General features: G+C 37.6%; 2 protein-coding genes, 2 long non-coding RNA genes and 1 pseudogene across 4 annotated transcripts; 2 read left to right on the forward strand and 3 right to left on the reverse strand.

The window, feature by feature from the left end:
* Positions 1-1,424: 1,424 nt before the first annotated feature.
* On the reverse strand, positions 1,425-2,641 carry LOC133746517 (metalloendoproteinase 3-MMP-like; annotated as a pseudogene).
* Positions 2,642-3,752: 1,111 nt separating this feature from the next.
* Positions 3,753-5,515, forward strand: LOC133746527 (uncharacterized). Its single transcript, XR_009864212.1, has 3 exons — positions 3,753-4,275; positions 4,892-4,914; positions 5,066-5,515. It is a non-coding gene; the product is annotated as an uncharacterized LOC133746527 (long non-coding RNA).
* Positions 5,516-8,179: 2,664 nt separating this feature from the next.
* LOC133746534 (metalloendoproteinase 3-MMP-like) lies at positions 8,180-9,408 on the reverse strand. The gene is made up of 2 exons (XM_062174703.1): positions 8,992-9,408; positions 8,180-8,781 (listed from the first exon to the last, which is right to left on the reverse strand). The coding sequence occupies exons 1-2, from the start codon at positions 9,398-9,400 to the stop codon at positions 8,273-8,275; spliced, it is 918 nt and encodes a 305-aa protein (XP_062030687.1). The 5' UTR covers positions 9,401-9,408; the 3' UTR covers positions 8,180-8,272.
* A 2,228-nt stretch (positions 9,409-11,636) lies between these two features.
* LOC133746544 (metalloendoproteinase 3-MMP-like) lies at positions 11,637-12,865 on the reverse strand. The gene is made up of 2 exons (XM_062174714.1): positions 12,449-12,865; positions 11,637-12,238 (listed from the first exon to the last, which is right to left on the reverse strand). Exons 1-2 carry the CDS (start codon positions 12,855-12,857, stop codon positions 11,730-11,732), a joined length of 918 nt encoding a protein of 305 aa, XP_062030698.1. The 5' UTR covers positions 12,858-12,865; the 3' UTR covers positions 11,637-11,729.
* Positions 12,866-13,981: 1,116 nt separating this feature from the next.
* LOC133746554 (uncharacterized) lies at positions 13,982-15,738 on the forward strand. The gene is made up of 3 exons (XR_009864221.1): positions 13,982-14,498; positions 15,115-15,137; positions 15,289-15,738. It is a non-coding gene; the product is annotated as an uncharacterized LOC133746554 (long non-coding RNA).
* The last annotated feature ends 1,057 nt before the right edge of the window (positions 15,739-16,795 follow it).

Below are 16,795 nucleotides of genomic sequence, written 5' to 3' on the forward strand. Positions count from 1 at the left end.
GAACCATTTGCTAGTGCTAGTAATTATATAGAAGACAAATAAATAAGCAACCAAAGTAATTCTTGGCCACAAGAATGAACCATTTGCACATGAAGTGTATAAGAAGAATATCAAGGAATGTAATACTTTCCTCAATTGAATCGAATGGAAAGTGAAATCGGAATCGAATAGTTGGAGAAAGGAAAAAAAAAAAAAAAAAAACAAAACAAAAGAGAAAAAAATCTTTTAAAAAAAATTAATTAATTAATTAAAAAAAAGATAAAAAAATAAATTAAGAAAAAGAAAAAAGATGAACTGAGGGTATAATAGACATTTTAATATAGTTTTTCGACGGAATGGACCCATTGGTTCAAAATTGAGAGATGAGGGAGTAAACGTGTGAAATTGAAAAGGCAGAGACTGAACTGTTTTTTCCCTGAAAGTTCAGGGAGTAAACAGTATTTAACCCTAATTTTTTCTATTCTCTTCTTCTTTTAGTGTTATTTTTAATTAGTAGAGAATCTAGAATCCTCACACAACTTTTTTTTTTTATAAATTAAATTGAAGATTAGGCGATATTAGTTCCTTTGCGACAGTCGATTTGAGGTGACTGGCACTCACCCACAATCTCGAAAGAAAGGGGCCTCACACAACTTTTATTCAATGTTGTACACAGGTACCAGGGGGCGGATCCAAGTAGAGTGTTGGTAGGGCTCAAGCCCTACCGAGATTTTTCCTATACATAACTTAGTACATGTATCATCTGCGTGTTTGAAGCCTTTTGTTGCATTGGTCAAGTGCTATGGCTTCTAGTGAGCCCTCTCAAGTTCGAATCCTATCGTTGTTAGCTTTTCATACCTTTTTTTTTCTTTTACTTCATCTTGTCTTTTAAATCCATAGTGGGTTCTAAGTTGGACCTTGGGCCTTCTTTGTGTGTGGTTTTGGATTTGTTTGGTATTTACTCTTTAGATTTGTATGTATTTGTATTAGTATTTTATCTTTGGGCTTGCATTTTAATACAAAAAGAATGTTAGGTCATTTTTTTTTCCGAGTGAGTAGGTTGAAAAGATACAGGGACTTTGTTTTACATTTTGTTTTCATTCAGAGTTCTTAGTTTTCTTTATTTTGGATGTAATCCTAAAAAGTGAGTGTGCTAGATGTGTGCTCTTGTAATATACTCTGTATAATAATTCTATCTAATGACACTGATGCGTGAGTAATTTCTGTACTATTTTCACTATAATAAGATTTTCAACCTCTTTCAATTATACTTACTCGGCTCTTCAGGGCTTAGACTTTTGCATTGTTGTACCAGAAAAAAAAAAAAAAAAAAAAAAAACCAATTATGAAGCCCTACCAATATTCAGATCCTAGATCCGCCCCTGACAGGTACATTATCATAGAGCAGGTACAATATTTGATAAGAAGAAATATTATTCCTTGACTCTGGGGTAACATAATAAGTACAAGGTGATATAAGGAACATTACTTAATTTGAATTATAATTATTTGATGGAGCACTATTACTCAAACGTTGTATAAAGCTTTTATTCCTTGAATATCGTCCTCATGCAAACTTTTATACGCTCCCTCGGGGATGGTTGGATACATGATAGCTTCCTCCACTGAGCTGTGTCCAAGTCCCAGAAGGTGCCCGATTTCATGCAAACCAACACTCTCAATGTCCATGGCACCTGGTTTGGCACCTACAGACCAAGTCTCTTCTGCGTCGTAGTGCAATGCTCCCTCCGTAGGGTAAGCAGCATGGGCCAGCTGTCCGCCAGGCCCATCAAATGAATTCCCGTCTCTATGATCACCCTTATGAAAGCTAACCTTCAAATCAGCACTCTGGTAATTTTGAGCCTTGCTGAATTTGAAGTGAGTGTTCTTAGCCCATGTTGAGAAAGCCTGTGCGACAGCGCCCTGGACTTCTGATGGGGTTCCGGCTTGAAAACCGTAAGTCAGATGGTATTTTGAAGAAGGCCATTTTAGATTTCCATCGGAAAATGAGAAGTGAACAGTGGTATGAATTGCACCTGTAAAACAATATCAAGTACTTTAATTCGTTTGACGTAATGATCAAGTCTTAATTCAAGATTATTATTATCTGCATGCTTTTAACAATTTTAATGTATCTACAAGTACAGTAATGTTTTCTTGATCAGTATCTGAGAGGAAAAACACTACTAATAAACAATATAAAATTAAGATGATAATCTAATTTTCTAGTAAGATGAAATACTTACGGTGCTGGCGCTTTATCTGGGCTGATCGCATGGATGTGGTGCCATTGATGATATCAGGCACACCACAACGAGGCATCATCATCGTTGATAGGGTTTTGTCGTCCAATGTTCAGGTGGACTTGAGGTGGAAATTGAGCTGGTAAGTCTTGACGGCTTCCTCCAAGTGCTCGTCAAAATCATCGTCATCGGAATGTCTCTGGTTCTCGTAATTTAAGTAACCGAACTTTTGAAGGTACTTCTTGAGGTCGTTGATGCCCTTGACCTTGTCACCTTTGTGACAACCCTTAAGATGCTCGAGGAACTCAAACGGAGATGAGTTTGCCGTTGCATTACAGAGGAAAGAAAAGAGGGCGAGGAGGAGGAGAACGAGAGTGACTGTGAAAAGAGAAAGATAAGATTTTGGTGCCATTGCTCCGAGTTAGAGTATGGATGTTGCTGAAGCCTCATACTCGCAATGGAATTTATAGGCAATAGCATTAATGTATAAATTTAAACAGATGGTGTGATCAATTACGTTTGTCTACAGAGTTGGTGTACGACGTCATGCATATACAGTCGTTGAGCTTAAGAAGCAGAAATCATATATAAAAAACGTTCTCACCAGAACATGCTGTAGACACCAAAAAATTAATGAAAATAAAATTCATTAAATAATTTGGTCAATACTTGAAATTATGACCGAATAAATTTAGTCGGCATGTGGGTCCACCAAAATGTGCACGCAGCTTGAGCGTAAGCAAAACCAAGCAGACTCAGAAAACGACACTTGGTGACACATGAAAGGCCCGACGGCAATAAATGAATTTGTTCCGGCTAAATCAATTGATATTAAAGCGGATCAATCAAATTAAATCAATTGATTCCAAGTCAAATCAAGCATTAAATTTCGTCTGCGGATTAGATGTCAATATATTTAAATTGATAATTAAGATGAAAATCAGCCATTAAATTAATTGACTAAATTTCTTAATAGTCGTGATTAAATCAGTTAATTAAAGCTGATTGATTTGATTACGCTATTAATGAAATACAATTAAAATCAGCCATCAAATTGATTGGCTAATTTCTTAATGGTCATGCTTAAATCAGTTAATTAAAGTTGATTGATTTGATTATGCTATTAATGAAATACAATTAAAATCAGCCATCAAATTGATTGGCTAATTTCTTAATGGTCGTGATTAAATCAGTTAATTAAAGCTGATTGATTTGATTATGCTATTAATGAAATACAATTAAAAGCAGCCATCAAATTGATTTGCTAAATTTCTTAATAGTCGTGATTAAATCAGTTAATTAAAGCTGATTGATTTGATTATGCTATTAATGAAATACAATTAAAATCAGCCATCAAATTGATTGGCTAAATTTCTTAAGAGGTAATGACCATTAACTACAAATTCTCATATTTCTTTCCCGTGCGCAAAGGCTAGAGATGTGGTTCCCATGCGGTCACTGTTCATTTGCATTAAAAACATAAAGGATAGTTAAAGTTTTATGAAATTACGAAAATTGCCACTCTATCACGATACATCAGCTCTCTCCCTCTCTCTCTCACATATCTATTTCTCCCCAAAATCAAAACCTCCATTTCTCCCCAAATCAAAACCTCCTCTCTCTCTCTCACAGATCCATTTCTCCCCAAAATAAAAACCTCTATTTCTCCCCAAATCAAAACCTCCATTTCAGCGGCGAAGCAACAAAGCGAGGTTCCGGCGGCGGCGAAGCAACAAAGCAAGGTTCCGACGGCGAAGCAACGAATCGAGGCTCCGACGGCGAGGCAATAGATCTTGGATGCGGCGGCAAAGCTAGCGGTGAAGAGGAACTACTGAGGCTACTGACCCCCAAAACGAAGCCCCAGGTCTCTTCTGACGAAGCCCTATCCAATTCCAAGGAGGAGGAGCCGATCAACGACGAAGAGGACGAGGAAGAGGTAGAGGTCGTCGCTCGCTCCGCCAACTCCGACGATGAAGACGCCGCCGAGGACAACTCCCACGGCTCCGATGACGAGGCTGTGCCGGTCGAGAAGGACTATGACTTTGAAGAAGAGGTATATTTTCGATTAGGAGAGAATTCGGTTTGTTTTGGTTGGATCTGAGTTTAGGTGTTGGCATTTGTGTGCCCTAGAGTTGTTTTGTGTTGTAATTTGTGGAGTTCGTTGCATTGGGGAGTCGTGGTTTGGGGCTTGGTTAGGTTTGCTTGTTGTAATAGCGAGGGAGATAGAAAAATGCTAGGACTTGGGGTTTTTTGACTAATTTTTTCTGCATGTTCCGTTTTTGGGAGCTAGAACTGAGCAAAGGAGAAAAGCTTGTTGATTTGTGTAGTCACCTTGTTTGCTTAGTGAAAGAGGCCAAGTTTTTGTGGTGGGTCATGTCTTTAGTATCTCAATTAGATAGTGTTTGGGAGTCTTTAGGGATTTTTTTTCTGTTGTAAATTCTAGAAGTTTAATCTCCCTCAATTGCCTTTTTGAAGTCTAGAGTACCTCCTAGGATTTGATTGTTGGTTTGGGTTATTACACATGAGAAGAAAAGCATTTTTTGTTGCTTTCTTTGCATTTGTGTATGATGTCACTGGTTTTGGGTAAGCTATAATGGACTATGTGTTGTTTATTTGTTTCACAATTTGGTGGAGCTGTACTAATCTTAATTTGTTTGTTATTTCTGCAGGACTCAGCAAATTTCGTTTGCAGGTCAGTAGCTATAGTCTGATTGTCAGTTTTATATTGAGGGTCAGTAGCTTTAGTTTTGTGTTTATGTTAGTTTCTTATGGGATTGGTGGTGTTGTGTAATGCTTTAGTTTTATGTTTATGTTTGTGCTATGTGTTGCTGGTTGACTTGCAGGATGGAGCTAATGAAAGCAATGCTGATGTGAGCAAACGCAATAAGGCCAGGCTAGTATACTACTGGGGGTCAGTATACTACTGGGGATCAGTACACTACTGAGGGTCAGTATACTACTGGGGGTCAATATACTACTGAGGGTCAGTACTCCAGGAAATCCTGCTGGAGAAACTTCTTCACCATGAGAAGAGGTGAAATTCAATGCAACTTGTATGTGCAAGCAGCAAAGCCAGAAATAAATGATATATTGTTCAAGTTTCATATTGTAATATTTATAAATAGTTTTTGGAATTATTAAATAAATGAGTTGTTTCTAAGAAAAACAAAGATGGAATATAGAAATATTATTTCTTCACAATGCTACTGACATTCAGCAGTGTTAATTCACATTATCAAACTCACAAGGGCAGATTCGTAAATTACTTACCAATAGAAATAATTCAAAAAGTGAACAGTACCGCATGGGAATTTAAAAAAACAAGCCTGCTAATGGTAATTTATGGACTAAAAGTGTAGGTAGTGGTAATTTGCTAATTTCTTAATAGTCATGATTAAATCAGTTAATTAAAGCTGATTGATTTGATTATGCTATTAATGAAATATAATTAAAATCAACCATCAAATTAATTGACTAATTCCTTAATGGTCGTGATTAAATTAGTTAATTAAGGTTGATTGATTTGATTATGTTATTAAGGAAAATGCAATTAATTACGTGTCATCAAGGCATTCCAAATCGAGAGAGACGCCGACACTATAAATACCCCCTTTCAAATCAAGATGTGGGGACGACGACGATAGACAGAGGGACGCAAGTAGACAGAAGAAACCTCTCCAAAGTTCAGAAGTCTCCCAGCTCGTGAAGAACCATCAAGCTACCAAATAGCTGGTCACTTCACCTCACCGACTTCAGACAAACAAGTGAAATCACCTGCAAGCTCAGAAGTCGTCAAACTCGCGGAGAATCAACAAGCACCAAGCAAAAGTGCGATTCATCCGCCATCAAAGCCATACTCGCCACGTGACACCCTCGTGGTTCAATTCTGATTAAGTTCAAGCCTCTGCAGCCCTTGATCATTTGTCGTCTTCAAGTCGTCAACAAAGCAAAGCTTCTGCCAAGTTCTTCATCAAGCTCGTGGATAATTAACAAGCACTAGCACACGTGCCGATTCATTCATCATCAAAGCTAAAGAACACTCATCACGTGACATCGCTCGTGGCTCAAATCTGATCAAGAGCAAGCCGCTGCATCCCTTGATCAACCGCCTTCAGCAAGTCGTCAACAAAGTAAATCCTCTACAAGTTCTTTATCAAGCTCGTGGAGAATCAACAAGCACCAAACACACGTACCGGTTCATCCCCTACCAAAGCCGAAGAATGCTCACCACGTGACACCACTCGTGGCCTAAATCCGATTAAGATCAAGCATCTACAGCCCTTGGTCAATCGTCTTCCTCAAATCGTCAACATAATAAGAAGTTCATAGTGCAACTGTTCGATTCAAGATCAAGTGCTCGCCACCTTTAGATCAAATCAACGTCAGAGATCGAATCAGATGAGATATTTGTGAAAGAGCATTTATAGAGATTGTAACCCTCAAATTCATTAATAAAAATATATTACTTTGTACACGTGTTCTTCTTTCATTCGTTACAGGATTTTTTGTGTTTACAGATGCATGCTGAGCTCAAGATTTGGTTTCTGTTAGCAGTTAGGTTTGAGTTGTTGTATCAGAGAATTTGATGGGATTCAAATTGTGAAAGGAAGATAAGAATGGAAATGCAGAAAGATAAAGACTGGAAATGAAAAAAGTAGATTCAATTCATTGTTCAAAAGGTGGTTGCCAAAATGGCTGTAGGTACATAATATAACTGTGATATTGTCCAGTACAAGTCGGTTGTTCTACACGTGTCTACTAAGTACCACAACAGAGTGAAGGACTAAACATCATGGGCTTAATATTAGTGGACTAACTGGCTTAATATTAGTGGCAAAATCACGATTTGCCGTCGCAAACTGCCGTCGCAATTGGAGTTTTTTTTAGTAGTGACCTATTGGTTCAAAATTGAGAGATGAGGGAGTAAACATGTGAAATTGAAAAGGCAGGGACTGAACTGTTTTTTCCCTGAAAGTTCAGGGAGTAAACAGTAATTAACCCTAATTTTTTCTATTCTCTTCTTCTTTTAGTGTTATTTTTAATTAGTAGAGAATCTAGAATCCTCACACAACTTTTTTTTTTATATAAATTAAATTGAAGATTAGGAGATATTAGTTCCTTTGCGACAGTCGATTTGGGGTGACTGGCACTCACCCACAATCTCGAAAGAAAGGGGCCTCAAACAACTTTTATTCAATGTTGTACACAGGTACCAGGGGGCGGATCCAAGTAGAGTGTTGGTAGGGCTCAAGCCCTACCGAGATTTTTCCTATACATAACTTAGTACATGTATCATCTGCGTGTTTGAAGCCTTTTGTTGCATTGGTCAAGTGCTATGGCTTCTAGTGAGCCCTCTCAAGTTCGAATCCTATCGTTGTTAGCTTTTCATACCTTTTTTTTTCTTTTACTTCATCTTGTCTTTTAAATCCATAGTGGGTTCTAAGTTGGACCTTGGGCCTTCTTTGTGTGTGGTTTTGGATTTGTTTGGTATTTACTCTTTAGATTTGTATGTATTTGTATTAGTATTTTATCTTTGGGCTTGCATTTTAATACAAAAAGAATGTTAGGTCATTTTTTTTTCGAGTGAGTAGGTTGCAAAGATACATGGACTTTGTTTTACATTTTGTTTTCATTCAGAGTTCTTAGTTTTCTTTATTTTGGATGTAATCCTAAAAAGTGAGTGTGCTAGATGTGTGCTCTTGTAATATACTCTGTATAATAATTCTATCTAATGACACTGATGCGTGAGTAATTTCTGTACTATTTTCACTATAATAAGATTTTCAACCTCTTTCAATTATACTTACTCGGCTCTTCAGGGCTTAGACTTTTGCATTGTTGTACCAGAAAAAAAAAAAAAAACCAATTATGAAGCCCTACCAATATTCAGATCCTAGATCCGCCCCTGACAGGTACATTAACATAGAGCAGGTACAATATTTGATAAGAAGAAATATTATTCCTTGACTCTGGGGTAACATAATAAGTACAAGGTGATATAAGGAACATTACTTAATTTGAATTATAATTATTTGATGGAGCACTATTACTCAAACGTTGTATAAAGCTTTTATTCCTTGAATATCGTCCTCATGCAAACTTTTATACGCTCCCTCGGGGATGGTTGGATACATGATAGCTTCCTCCACTGAGCTGTGTCCAAGTCCCAGAAGGTGCCCGATTTCATGCAAACCAACACTCTCAATGTCCATGGCACCTGGTTTGGCACCTACAGACCAAGTCTCTTCTGCGTCGTAGTGCAATGCTCCCTCCGTAGGGTAAGCAGCATGGGCCAGCTGTCCGCCAGGCCCATCAAATGAATTCCCGTCTCTATGATCACCCTTATGAAAGCTAACCTTCAAATCAGCACTCTGGTAATTTTGAGCCTTGCTGAATTTGAAGTGAGTGTTCTTAGCCCATGTTGAGAAAGCCTGTGCGACAGCGCCCTGGACTTCTGATGGGGTGCCGGCTTGAAAACCGTAAGTCAGATGGTATTTTGAAGAAGGCCATTTTAGATTTCCATCGGAAAATGAGAAGTGAACAGTGGTATGAATTGCACCTGTAAAACAATATCAAGTACTTTAATTCGTTTGACGTAATGATCAAGTCTTAATTCAAGATTATTATTATCTGCATGCTTTTAACAATTTTAATGTATCTACAAGTACAGTAATGTTTTCTTGATCAGTATCTGAGAGGAAAAACACTACTAATAAACAATATAAAATTAAGATGATAATCTAATTTTCTAGTAAGATGAAATACTTACGGTGCTGGCGCTTTATCTGGGCTGATCGCATGGATGTGGTGCCATTGATGATATCAGGCACACCACAACGAGGCATCATCATCGTTGATAGGGTTTTGTCGTCCAATGTTCCGGTGGACTTGAGGTGGAAATTGAGCTGGTAAGTCTTGACGGCTTCCTCCAAGTGCTCGTCAAAATCATCGTCATCGGAATGTCTCTGGTTCTCGTAATTTAAGTAACCGAACTTTTGAAGGTACTTCTTGAGGTCGTTGATGCCCTTGACCTTGTCACCTTTGTGACAACCCTTAAGATGCTCGAGGAACTCAAACGGAGATGAGTTTGCCGTTGCATTACAGAGGAAAGAAAAGAGGGCGAGGAGGAGGAGAACGAGAGTGACTGTGAAAAGAGAAAGATAAGATTTTGGTGCCATTGCTCCGAGTTAGAGTATGGATGTTGCTGAAGCCTCATACTCGCAATGGAATTTATAGGCAATAGCATTAATGTATAAATTTAAACAGATGGTGTGATCAATTACGTTTGTCTACAGAGTTGGTGTACGACGTCATGCATATACAGTCGTTGAGCTTAAGAAGCAGAAATCATATATAAAAAACGTTCTCACCAGAACATGCTGTAGACACCAAAAAATTAATGAAAATAAAATTCATTAAATAATTTGGTCAAATACTTGAAATTATGACCGAATAAATTTAGTCGGCATGTGGGTCCACCAAAATGTGCACGCAGCTTGAGCGTAAGCAAAACCAAGCAGACTCAGAAAACGACACTTGGTGACACATGAAAGGCCCGACGGCAATAAATGAATTTGTTCCGGCTAAATCAATTGATATTAAAGCGGATCAATCAAATTAAATCAATTGATTCCAAGTCAAATCAAGCATTAAATTTCGTCTGCGGATTAGATGTCAATATATTTAAATTGATAATCAAGATGAAAATCAGCCATTAAATTAATTGACTAAATTTCTTAATAGTCGTGATTAAATCAGTTAATTAAAGCTGATTGATTTGATTACGCTATTAATGAAATACAATTAAAATCAGCCATCAAATTGATTGGCTAATTTCTTAATGGTCATGATTAAATCAGTTAATTAAAGCTGATTGATTTGATTATACTATTAATGAAATACAATTAAAATCAGCCATCAAATTGATTGGCTAATTTCTTAATGGTCGTGATTAAATCAGTTAATTAAAGCTGATTGATTTGATTATGCTATTAATGAAATACAATTAAAACCAGCCATCAAATTGATTTGCTAAATTTCTTAATAGTCGTGATTAAATCAGTTAATTAAAGCAGATTGATTTGATTTTGTTTTTTTTTTTTTTTTTTCCTTTTCCCATCTATTCAATTCCGATTTCACTTTCCTCAATTGAATCGAATGGAAAGTGAAATCGGAATCGAATAGATGGAAAAAGGAAAAAAACAAAACAAAACAAAAGAGAAAAAAATCTTTTAAAAAAAAAATTAATTAATTAATTAAAAAAAAAGATAAAAAATTAAATTAAGAAAAAGAAAAAAGATGAACTGAGGGTATAATAGACATTATAATAGAGTTTTTCGACGGAATAGTCCTATTGGTTCAAAATTGAGAGATGAGGGAGTAAACGTGTGAAATTGAAAAGGCAGGGACTGAACTGTTTTTTCCCTGAAAGTTCAGGGAGTAAACAGTATTTAACCCTAATTTTTTCTATTCTCTTCTTCTTTTAGTGTTATTTTTAATTAGTAGAGAATCTAGAATCCTCACACAACTTTTTTTTTTTTATAAATTAAATTGAAGATTAGGCGATATTAGTTCCTTTACGGCAGTCGATTTGGGGTGACTGGCACTCACCCACAATCTCGAAAGAAAGGGGCCTCACACAACTTTTATTCAATGTTGTACACAGGTACCAGGGGGCGGATCCAAGTAGAGTGTTGGTAGGGCTCAAGCCCTACCGAGATTTTTCCTATACATAACTTAGTACATGTATCATCTGCGTGTTTGAAGCCTTTTGTTGCATTGGTCAAGTGCTATGGCTTCTAGTGAGCCCTCTCAAGTTTGAATCCTATCGTTGTTAGCTTTTCATACCTTTTTTTTTCTTTTACTTCATCTTGTCTTTTAAATCCATAGTGGGTTCTAAGTTGGACCTTGGGCCTTCTTTGTGTGTGGTTTTGGATTTGTTTGGTATTTACTCTTTAGATTTGTATGTATTTGTATTAGTATTTTATCTTTGGGCTTGCATTTTAATACAAAAAGAATGTTAGGTCATTTTTTTTTTCGAGTGAGTAGGTTGCAAAGATACATGGACTTTGTTTTACATTTTGTTTTCATTCAGAGTTCTTAGTTTTCTTTATTTTGGATGTAATCCTAAAAAGTGAGTGTGCTAGATGTGTGCTCTTGTAATATACTCTGTATAATAATTCTATCTAATGACACTGATGCGTGAGTAATTTCTGTACTATTTTCACTATAATAAGATTTTCAACCTCTTTCAATTATACTTACTCGGCTCTTCAGGGCTTAGACTTTTGCATTGTTGTACCAGAAAAAAAAAAAAAAACCAATTATGAAGCCCTACCAATATTCAGATCCTAGATCCGCCCCTGACAGGTACATTAACATAGAGCAGGTACAATATTTGATAAGAAGAAATATTATTCCTTGACTCTGGGGTAACATAATAAGTACAAGGTGATATAAGGAACATTACTTAATTTGAATTATAATTATTTGATGGAGCACTATTACTCAAACGTTGTATAAAGCTTTTATTCCTTGAATATCGTCCTCATGCAAACTTTTATACGCTCCCTCGGGGATGGTTGGATACATGATAGCTTCCTCCACTGAGCTGTGTCCAAGTCCCAGAAGGTGCCCGATTTCATGCAAACCAACACTCTCAATGTCCATGGCACCTGGTTTGGCACCTACAGACCAAGTCTCTTCTGCGTCGTAGTGCAATGCTCCCTCCGTAGGGTAAGCAGCATGGGCCAGCTGTCCGCCAGGCCCATCAAATGAATTCCCGTCTCTATGATCACCCTTATGAAAGCTAACCTTCAAATCAGCACTCTGGTAATTTTGAGCCTTGCTGAATTTGAAGTGAGTGTTCTTAGCCCATGTTGAGAAAGCCTGTGCGACAGCGCCCTGGACTTCTGATGGGGTGCCGGCTTGAAAACCGTAAGTCAGATGGTATTTTGAAGAAGGCCATTTTAGATTTCCATCGGAAAATGAGAAGTGAACAGTGGTATGAATTGCACCTGTAAAACAATATCAAGTACTTTAATTCGTTTGACGTAATGATCAAGTCTTAATTCAAGATTATTATTATCTGCATGCTTTTAACAATTTTAATGTATCTACAAGTACAGTAATGTTTTCTTGATCAGTATCTGAGAGGAAAAACACTACTAATAAACAATATAAAATTAAGATGATAATCTAATTTTCTAGTAAGATGAAATACTTACGGTGCTGGCGCTTTATCTGGGCTGATCGCATGGATGTGGTGCCATTGATGATATCAGGCACACCACAACGAGGCATCATCATCGTTGATAGGGTTTTGTCGTCCAATGTTCCGGTGGACTTGAGGTGGAAATTGAGCTGGTAAGTCTTGACGGCTTCCTCCAAGTGCTCGTCAAAATCATCGTCATCGGAATGTCTCTGGTTCTCGTAATTTAAGTAACCGAACTTTTGAAGGTACTTCTTGAGGTCGTTGATGCCCTTGACCTTGTCACCTTTGTGACAACCCTTAAGATGCTCGAGGAACTCAAACGGAGATGAGTTTGCCGTTGCATTACAGAGGAAAGAAAAGAGGGCGAGGAGGAGGAGAACGAGAGTGACTGTGAAAAGAGAAAGATAAGATTTTGGTGCCATTGCTCCGAGTTAGAGTATGGATGTTGCTGAAGCCTCATACTCGCAATGGAATTTATAGGCAATAGCATTAATGTATAAATTTAAACAGATGGTGTGATCAATTACGTTTGTCTACAGAGTTGGTGTACGACGTCATGCATATACAGTCGTTGAGCTTAAGAAGCAGAAATCATATATAAAAAACGTTCTCACCAGAACATGCTGTAGACACCAAAAAATTAATGAAAATAAAATTCATTAAATAATTTGGTCAATACTTGAAATTATGACCGAATAAATTTAGTCGGCATGTGGGTCCACCAAAATGTGCACGCAGCTTGAGCGTAAGCAAAACCAAGCAGACTCAGAAAACGACACTTGGTGACACATGAAAGGCCCGACGGCAATAAATGAATTTGTTCCGGCTAAATCAATTGATATTAAAGCGGATCAATCAAATTAAATCAATTGATTCCAAGTCAAATCAAGCATTAAATTTCGTCTGCGGATTAGATGTCAATATATTTAAATTGATAATTAAGATGAAAATCAGCCATTAAATTAATTGACTAAATTTCTTAATAGTCGTGATTAAATCAGTTAATTAAAGCTGATTGATTTGATTACGCTATTAATGAAATACAATTAAAATCAGCCATCAAATTGATTGGCTAATTTCTTAATGGTCATGCTTAAATCAGTTAATTAAAGTTGATTGATTTGATTATGCTATTAATGAAATACAATTAAAATCAGCCATCAAATTGATTGGCTAATTTCTTAATGGTCGTGATTAAATCAGTTAATTAAAGCTGATTGATTTGATTATGCTATTAATGAAATACAATTAAAAGCAGCCATCAAATTGATTTGCTAAATTTCTTAATAGTCGTGATTAAATCAGTTAATTAAAGCTGATTGATTTGATTATGCTATTAATGAAATACAATTAAAATCAGCCATCAAATTGATTGGCTAAATTTCTTAAGAGGTAATGACCATTAACTACAAATTCTCATATTTCTTTCCCGTGCGCAAAGGCTAGAGATGTGGTTCCCATGCGGTCACTGTTCATTTGCATTAAAAACATAAAGGATAGTTAAAGTTTTATGAAATTACGAAAATTGCCACTCTATCACGATACATCAGCTCTCTCCCTCTCTCTCTCACATATCTATTTCTCCCCAAAATCAAAACCTCCATTTCTCCCCAAATCAAAACCTCCTCTCTCTCTCTCACAGATCCATTTCTCCCCAAAATAAAAACCTCTATTTCTCCCCAAATCAAAACCTCCATTTCAGCGGCGAAGCAACAAAGCGAGGTTCCGGCGGCGGCGAAGCAACAAAGCAAGGTTCCGACGGCGAAGCAACGAATCGAGGCTCCGACGGCGAGGCAATAGATCTTGGATGCGGCGGCAAAGCTAGCGGTGAAGAGGAACTACTGAGGCTACTGACCCCCAAAACGAAGCCCCAGGTCTCTTCTGACGAAGCCCTATCCAATTCCAAGGAGGAGGAGCCGATCAACGACGAAGAGGACGAGGAAGAGGTAGAGGTCGTCGCTCGCTCCGCCAACTCCGACGATGAAGACGCCGCCGAGGACAACTCCCACGGCTCCGATGACGAGGCTGTGCCGGTCGAGAAGGACTATGACTTTGAAGAAGAGGTATATTTTCGATTAGGAGAGAATTCGGTTTGTTTTGGTTGGATCTGAGTTTAGGTGTTGGCATTTGTGTGCCCTAGAGTTGTTTTGTGTTGTAATTTGTGGAGTTCGTTGCATTGGGGAGTCGTGGTTTGGGGCTTGGTTAGGTTTGCTTGTTGTAATAGCGAGGGAGATAGAAAAATGCTAGGACTTGGGGTTTTTTGACTAATTTTTTCTGCATGTTCCGTTTTTGGGAGCTAGAACTGAGCAAAGGAGAAAAGCTTGTTGATTTGTGTAGTCACCTTGTTTGCTTAGTGAAAGAGGCCAAGTTTTTGTGGTGGGTCATGTCTTTAGTATCTCAATTAGATAGTGTTTGGGAGTCTTTAGGGATTTTTTTTCTGTTGTAAATTCTAGAAGTTTAATCTCCCTCAATTGCCTTTTTGAAGTCTAGAGTACCTCCTAGGATTTGATTGTTGGTTTGGGTTATTACACATGAGAAGAAAAGCATTTTTTGTTGCTTTCTTTGCATTTGTGTATGATGTCACTGGTTTTGGGTAAGCTATAATGGACTATGTGTTGTTTATTTGTTTCACAATTTGGTGGAGCTGTACTAATCTTAATTTGTTTGTTATTTCTGCAGGACTCAGCAAATTTCGTTTGCAGGTCAGTAGCTATAGTCTGATTGTCAGTTTTATATTGAGGGTCAGTAGCTTTAGTTTTGTGTTTATGTTAGTTTCTTATGGGATTGGTGGTGTTGTGTAATGCTTTAGTTTTATGTTTATGTTTGTGCTATGTGTTGCTGGTTGACTTGCAGGATGGAGCTAATGAAAGCAATGCTGATGTGAGCAAACGCAATAAGGCCAGGCTAGTATACTACTGGGGGTCAGTATACTACTGGGGATCAGTACACTACTGAGGGTCAGTATACTACTGGGGGTCAATATACTACTGAGGGTCAGTACTCCAGGAAATCCTGCTGGAGAAACTTCTTCACCATGAGAAGAGGTGAAATTCAATGCAACTTGTATGTGCAAGCAGCAAAGCCAGAAATAAATGATATATTGTTCAAGTTTCATATTGTAATATTTATAAATAGTTTTTGGAATTATTAAATAAATGAGTTGTTTCTAAGAAAAACAAAGATGGAATATAGAAATATTATTTCTTCACAATGCTACTGACATTCAGCAGTGTTAATTCACATTATCAAACTCACAAGGGCAGATTCGTAAATTACTTACCAATAGAAATAATTCAAAAAGTGAACAGTACCGCATGGGAATTTAAAAAAACAAGCCTGCTAATGGTAATTTATGGACTAAAAGTGTAGGTAGTGGTAATTTGCTAATTTCTTAATAGTCATGATTAAATCAGTTAATTAAAGCTGATTGATTTGATTATGCTATTAATGAAATATAATTAAAATCAACCATCAAATTAATTGACTAATTCCTTAATGGTCGTGATTAAATTAGTTAATTAAGGTTGATTGATTTGATTATGTTATTAAGGAAAATGCAATTAATTACGTGTCATCAAGGCATTCCAAATCGAGAGAGACGCCGACACTATAAATACCCCCTTTCAAATCAAGATGTGGGGACGACGACGATAGACAGAGGGACGCAAGTAGACAGAAGAAACCTCTCCAAAGTTCAGAAGTCTCCCAGCTCGTGAAGAACCATCAAGCTACCAAATAGCTGGTCACTTCACCTCACCGACTTCAGACAAACAAGTGAAATCACCTGCAAGCTCAGAAGTCGTCAAACTCGCGGAGAATCAACAAGCACCAAGCAAAAGTGCGATTCATCCGCCATCAAAGCCATACTCGCCACGTGACACCCTCGTGGTTCAATTCTGATTAAGTTCAAGCCTCTGCAGCCCTTGATCATTTGTCGTCTTCAAGTCGTCAACAAAGCAAAGCTTCTGCCAAGTTCTTCATCAAGCTCGTGGATAATTAACAAGCACTAGCACACGTGCCGATTCATTCATCATCAAAGCTAAAGAACACTCATCACGTGACATCGCTCGTGGCTCAAATCTGATCAAGAGCAAGCCGCTGCATCCCTTGATCAACCGCCTTCAGCAAGTCGTCAACAAAGTAAATCCTCTACAAGTTCTTTATCAAGCTCGTGGAGAATCAACAAGCACCAAACACACGTACCGGTTCATCCCCTACCAAAGCCGAAGAATGCTCACCACGTGACACCACTCGTGGCCTAAATCCGATTAAGATCAAGCATCTACAGCCCTTGGTCAATCGTCTTCCTCAAATCGTCAACATAATAAGAAGTTCATAGTGCAACTGTTCGATTCAAGAT

Source organism: Rosa rugosa, chromosome 1 (assembly GCF_958449725.1).
Source record: "Rosa rugosa chromosome 1, drRosRugo1.1, whole genome shotgun sequence".
Taxonomy (NCBI): domain Eukaryota; kingdom Viridiplantae; phylum Streptophyta; class Magnoliopsida; order Rosales; family Rosaceae; genus Rosa; species Rosa rugosa.

Bases quoted from the DNA above. Each gene is read 5' to 3' on its own strand.
- LOC133746534 (XM_062174703.1), bottom strand. From the start codon at position 9,400: ATGGCACCAAAATCTTATCTTTCTCTTTTCACAGTCACTCTCGTTCTC. The intron at 8,782-8,991 runs GTAAGTATTTCA...ATTGTTTTACAG, and splicing joins CCAGATAAAGCGCCAGCACC to GTGCAATTCATACCACTGTT.
- LOC133746544 (XM_062174714.1), bottom strand. From the start codon at position 12,857: ATGGCACCAAAATCTTATCTTTCTCTTTTCACAGTCACTCTCGTTCTC. The intron at 12,239-12,448 runs GTAAGTATTTCA...ATTGTTTTACAG, and splicing joins CCAGATAAAGCGCCAGCACC to GTGCAATTCATACCACTGTT.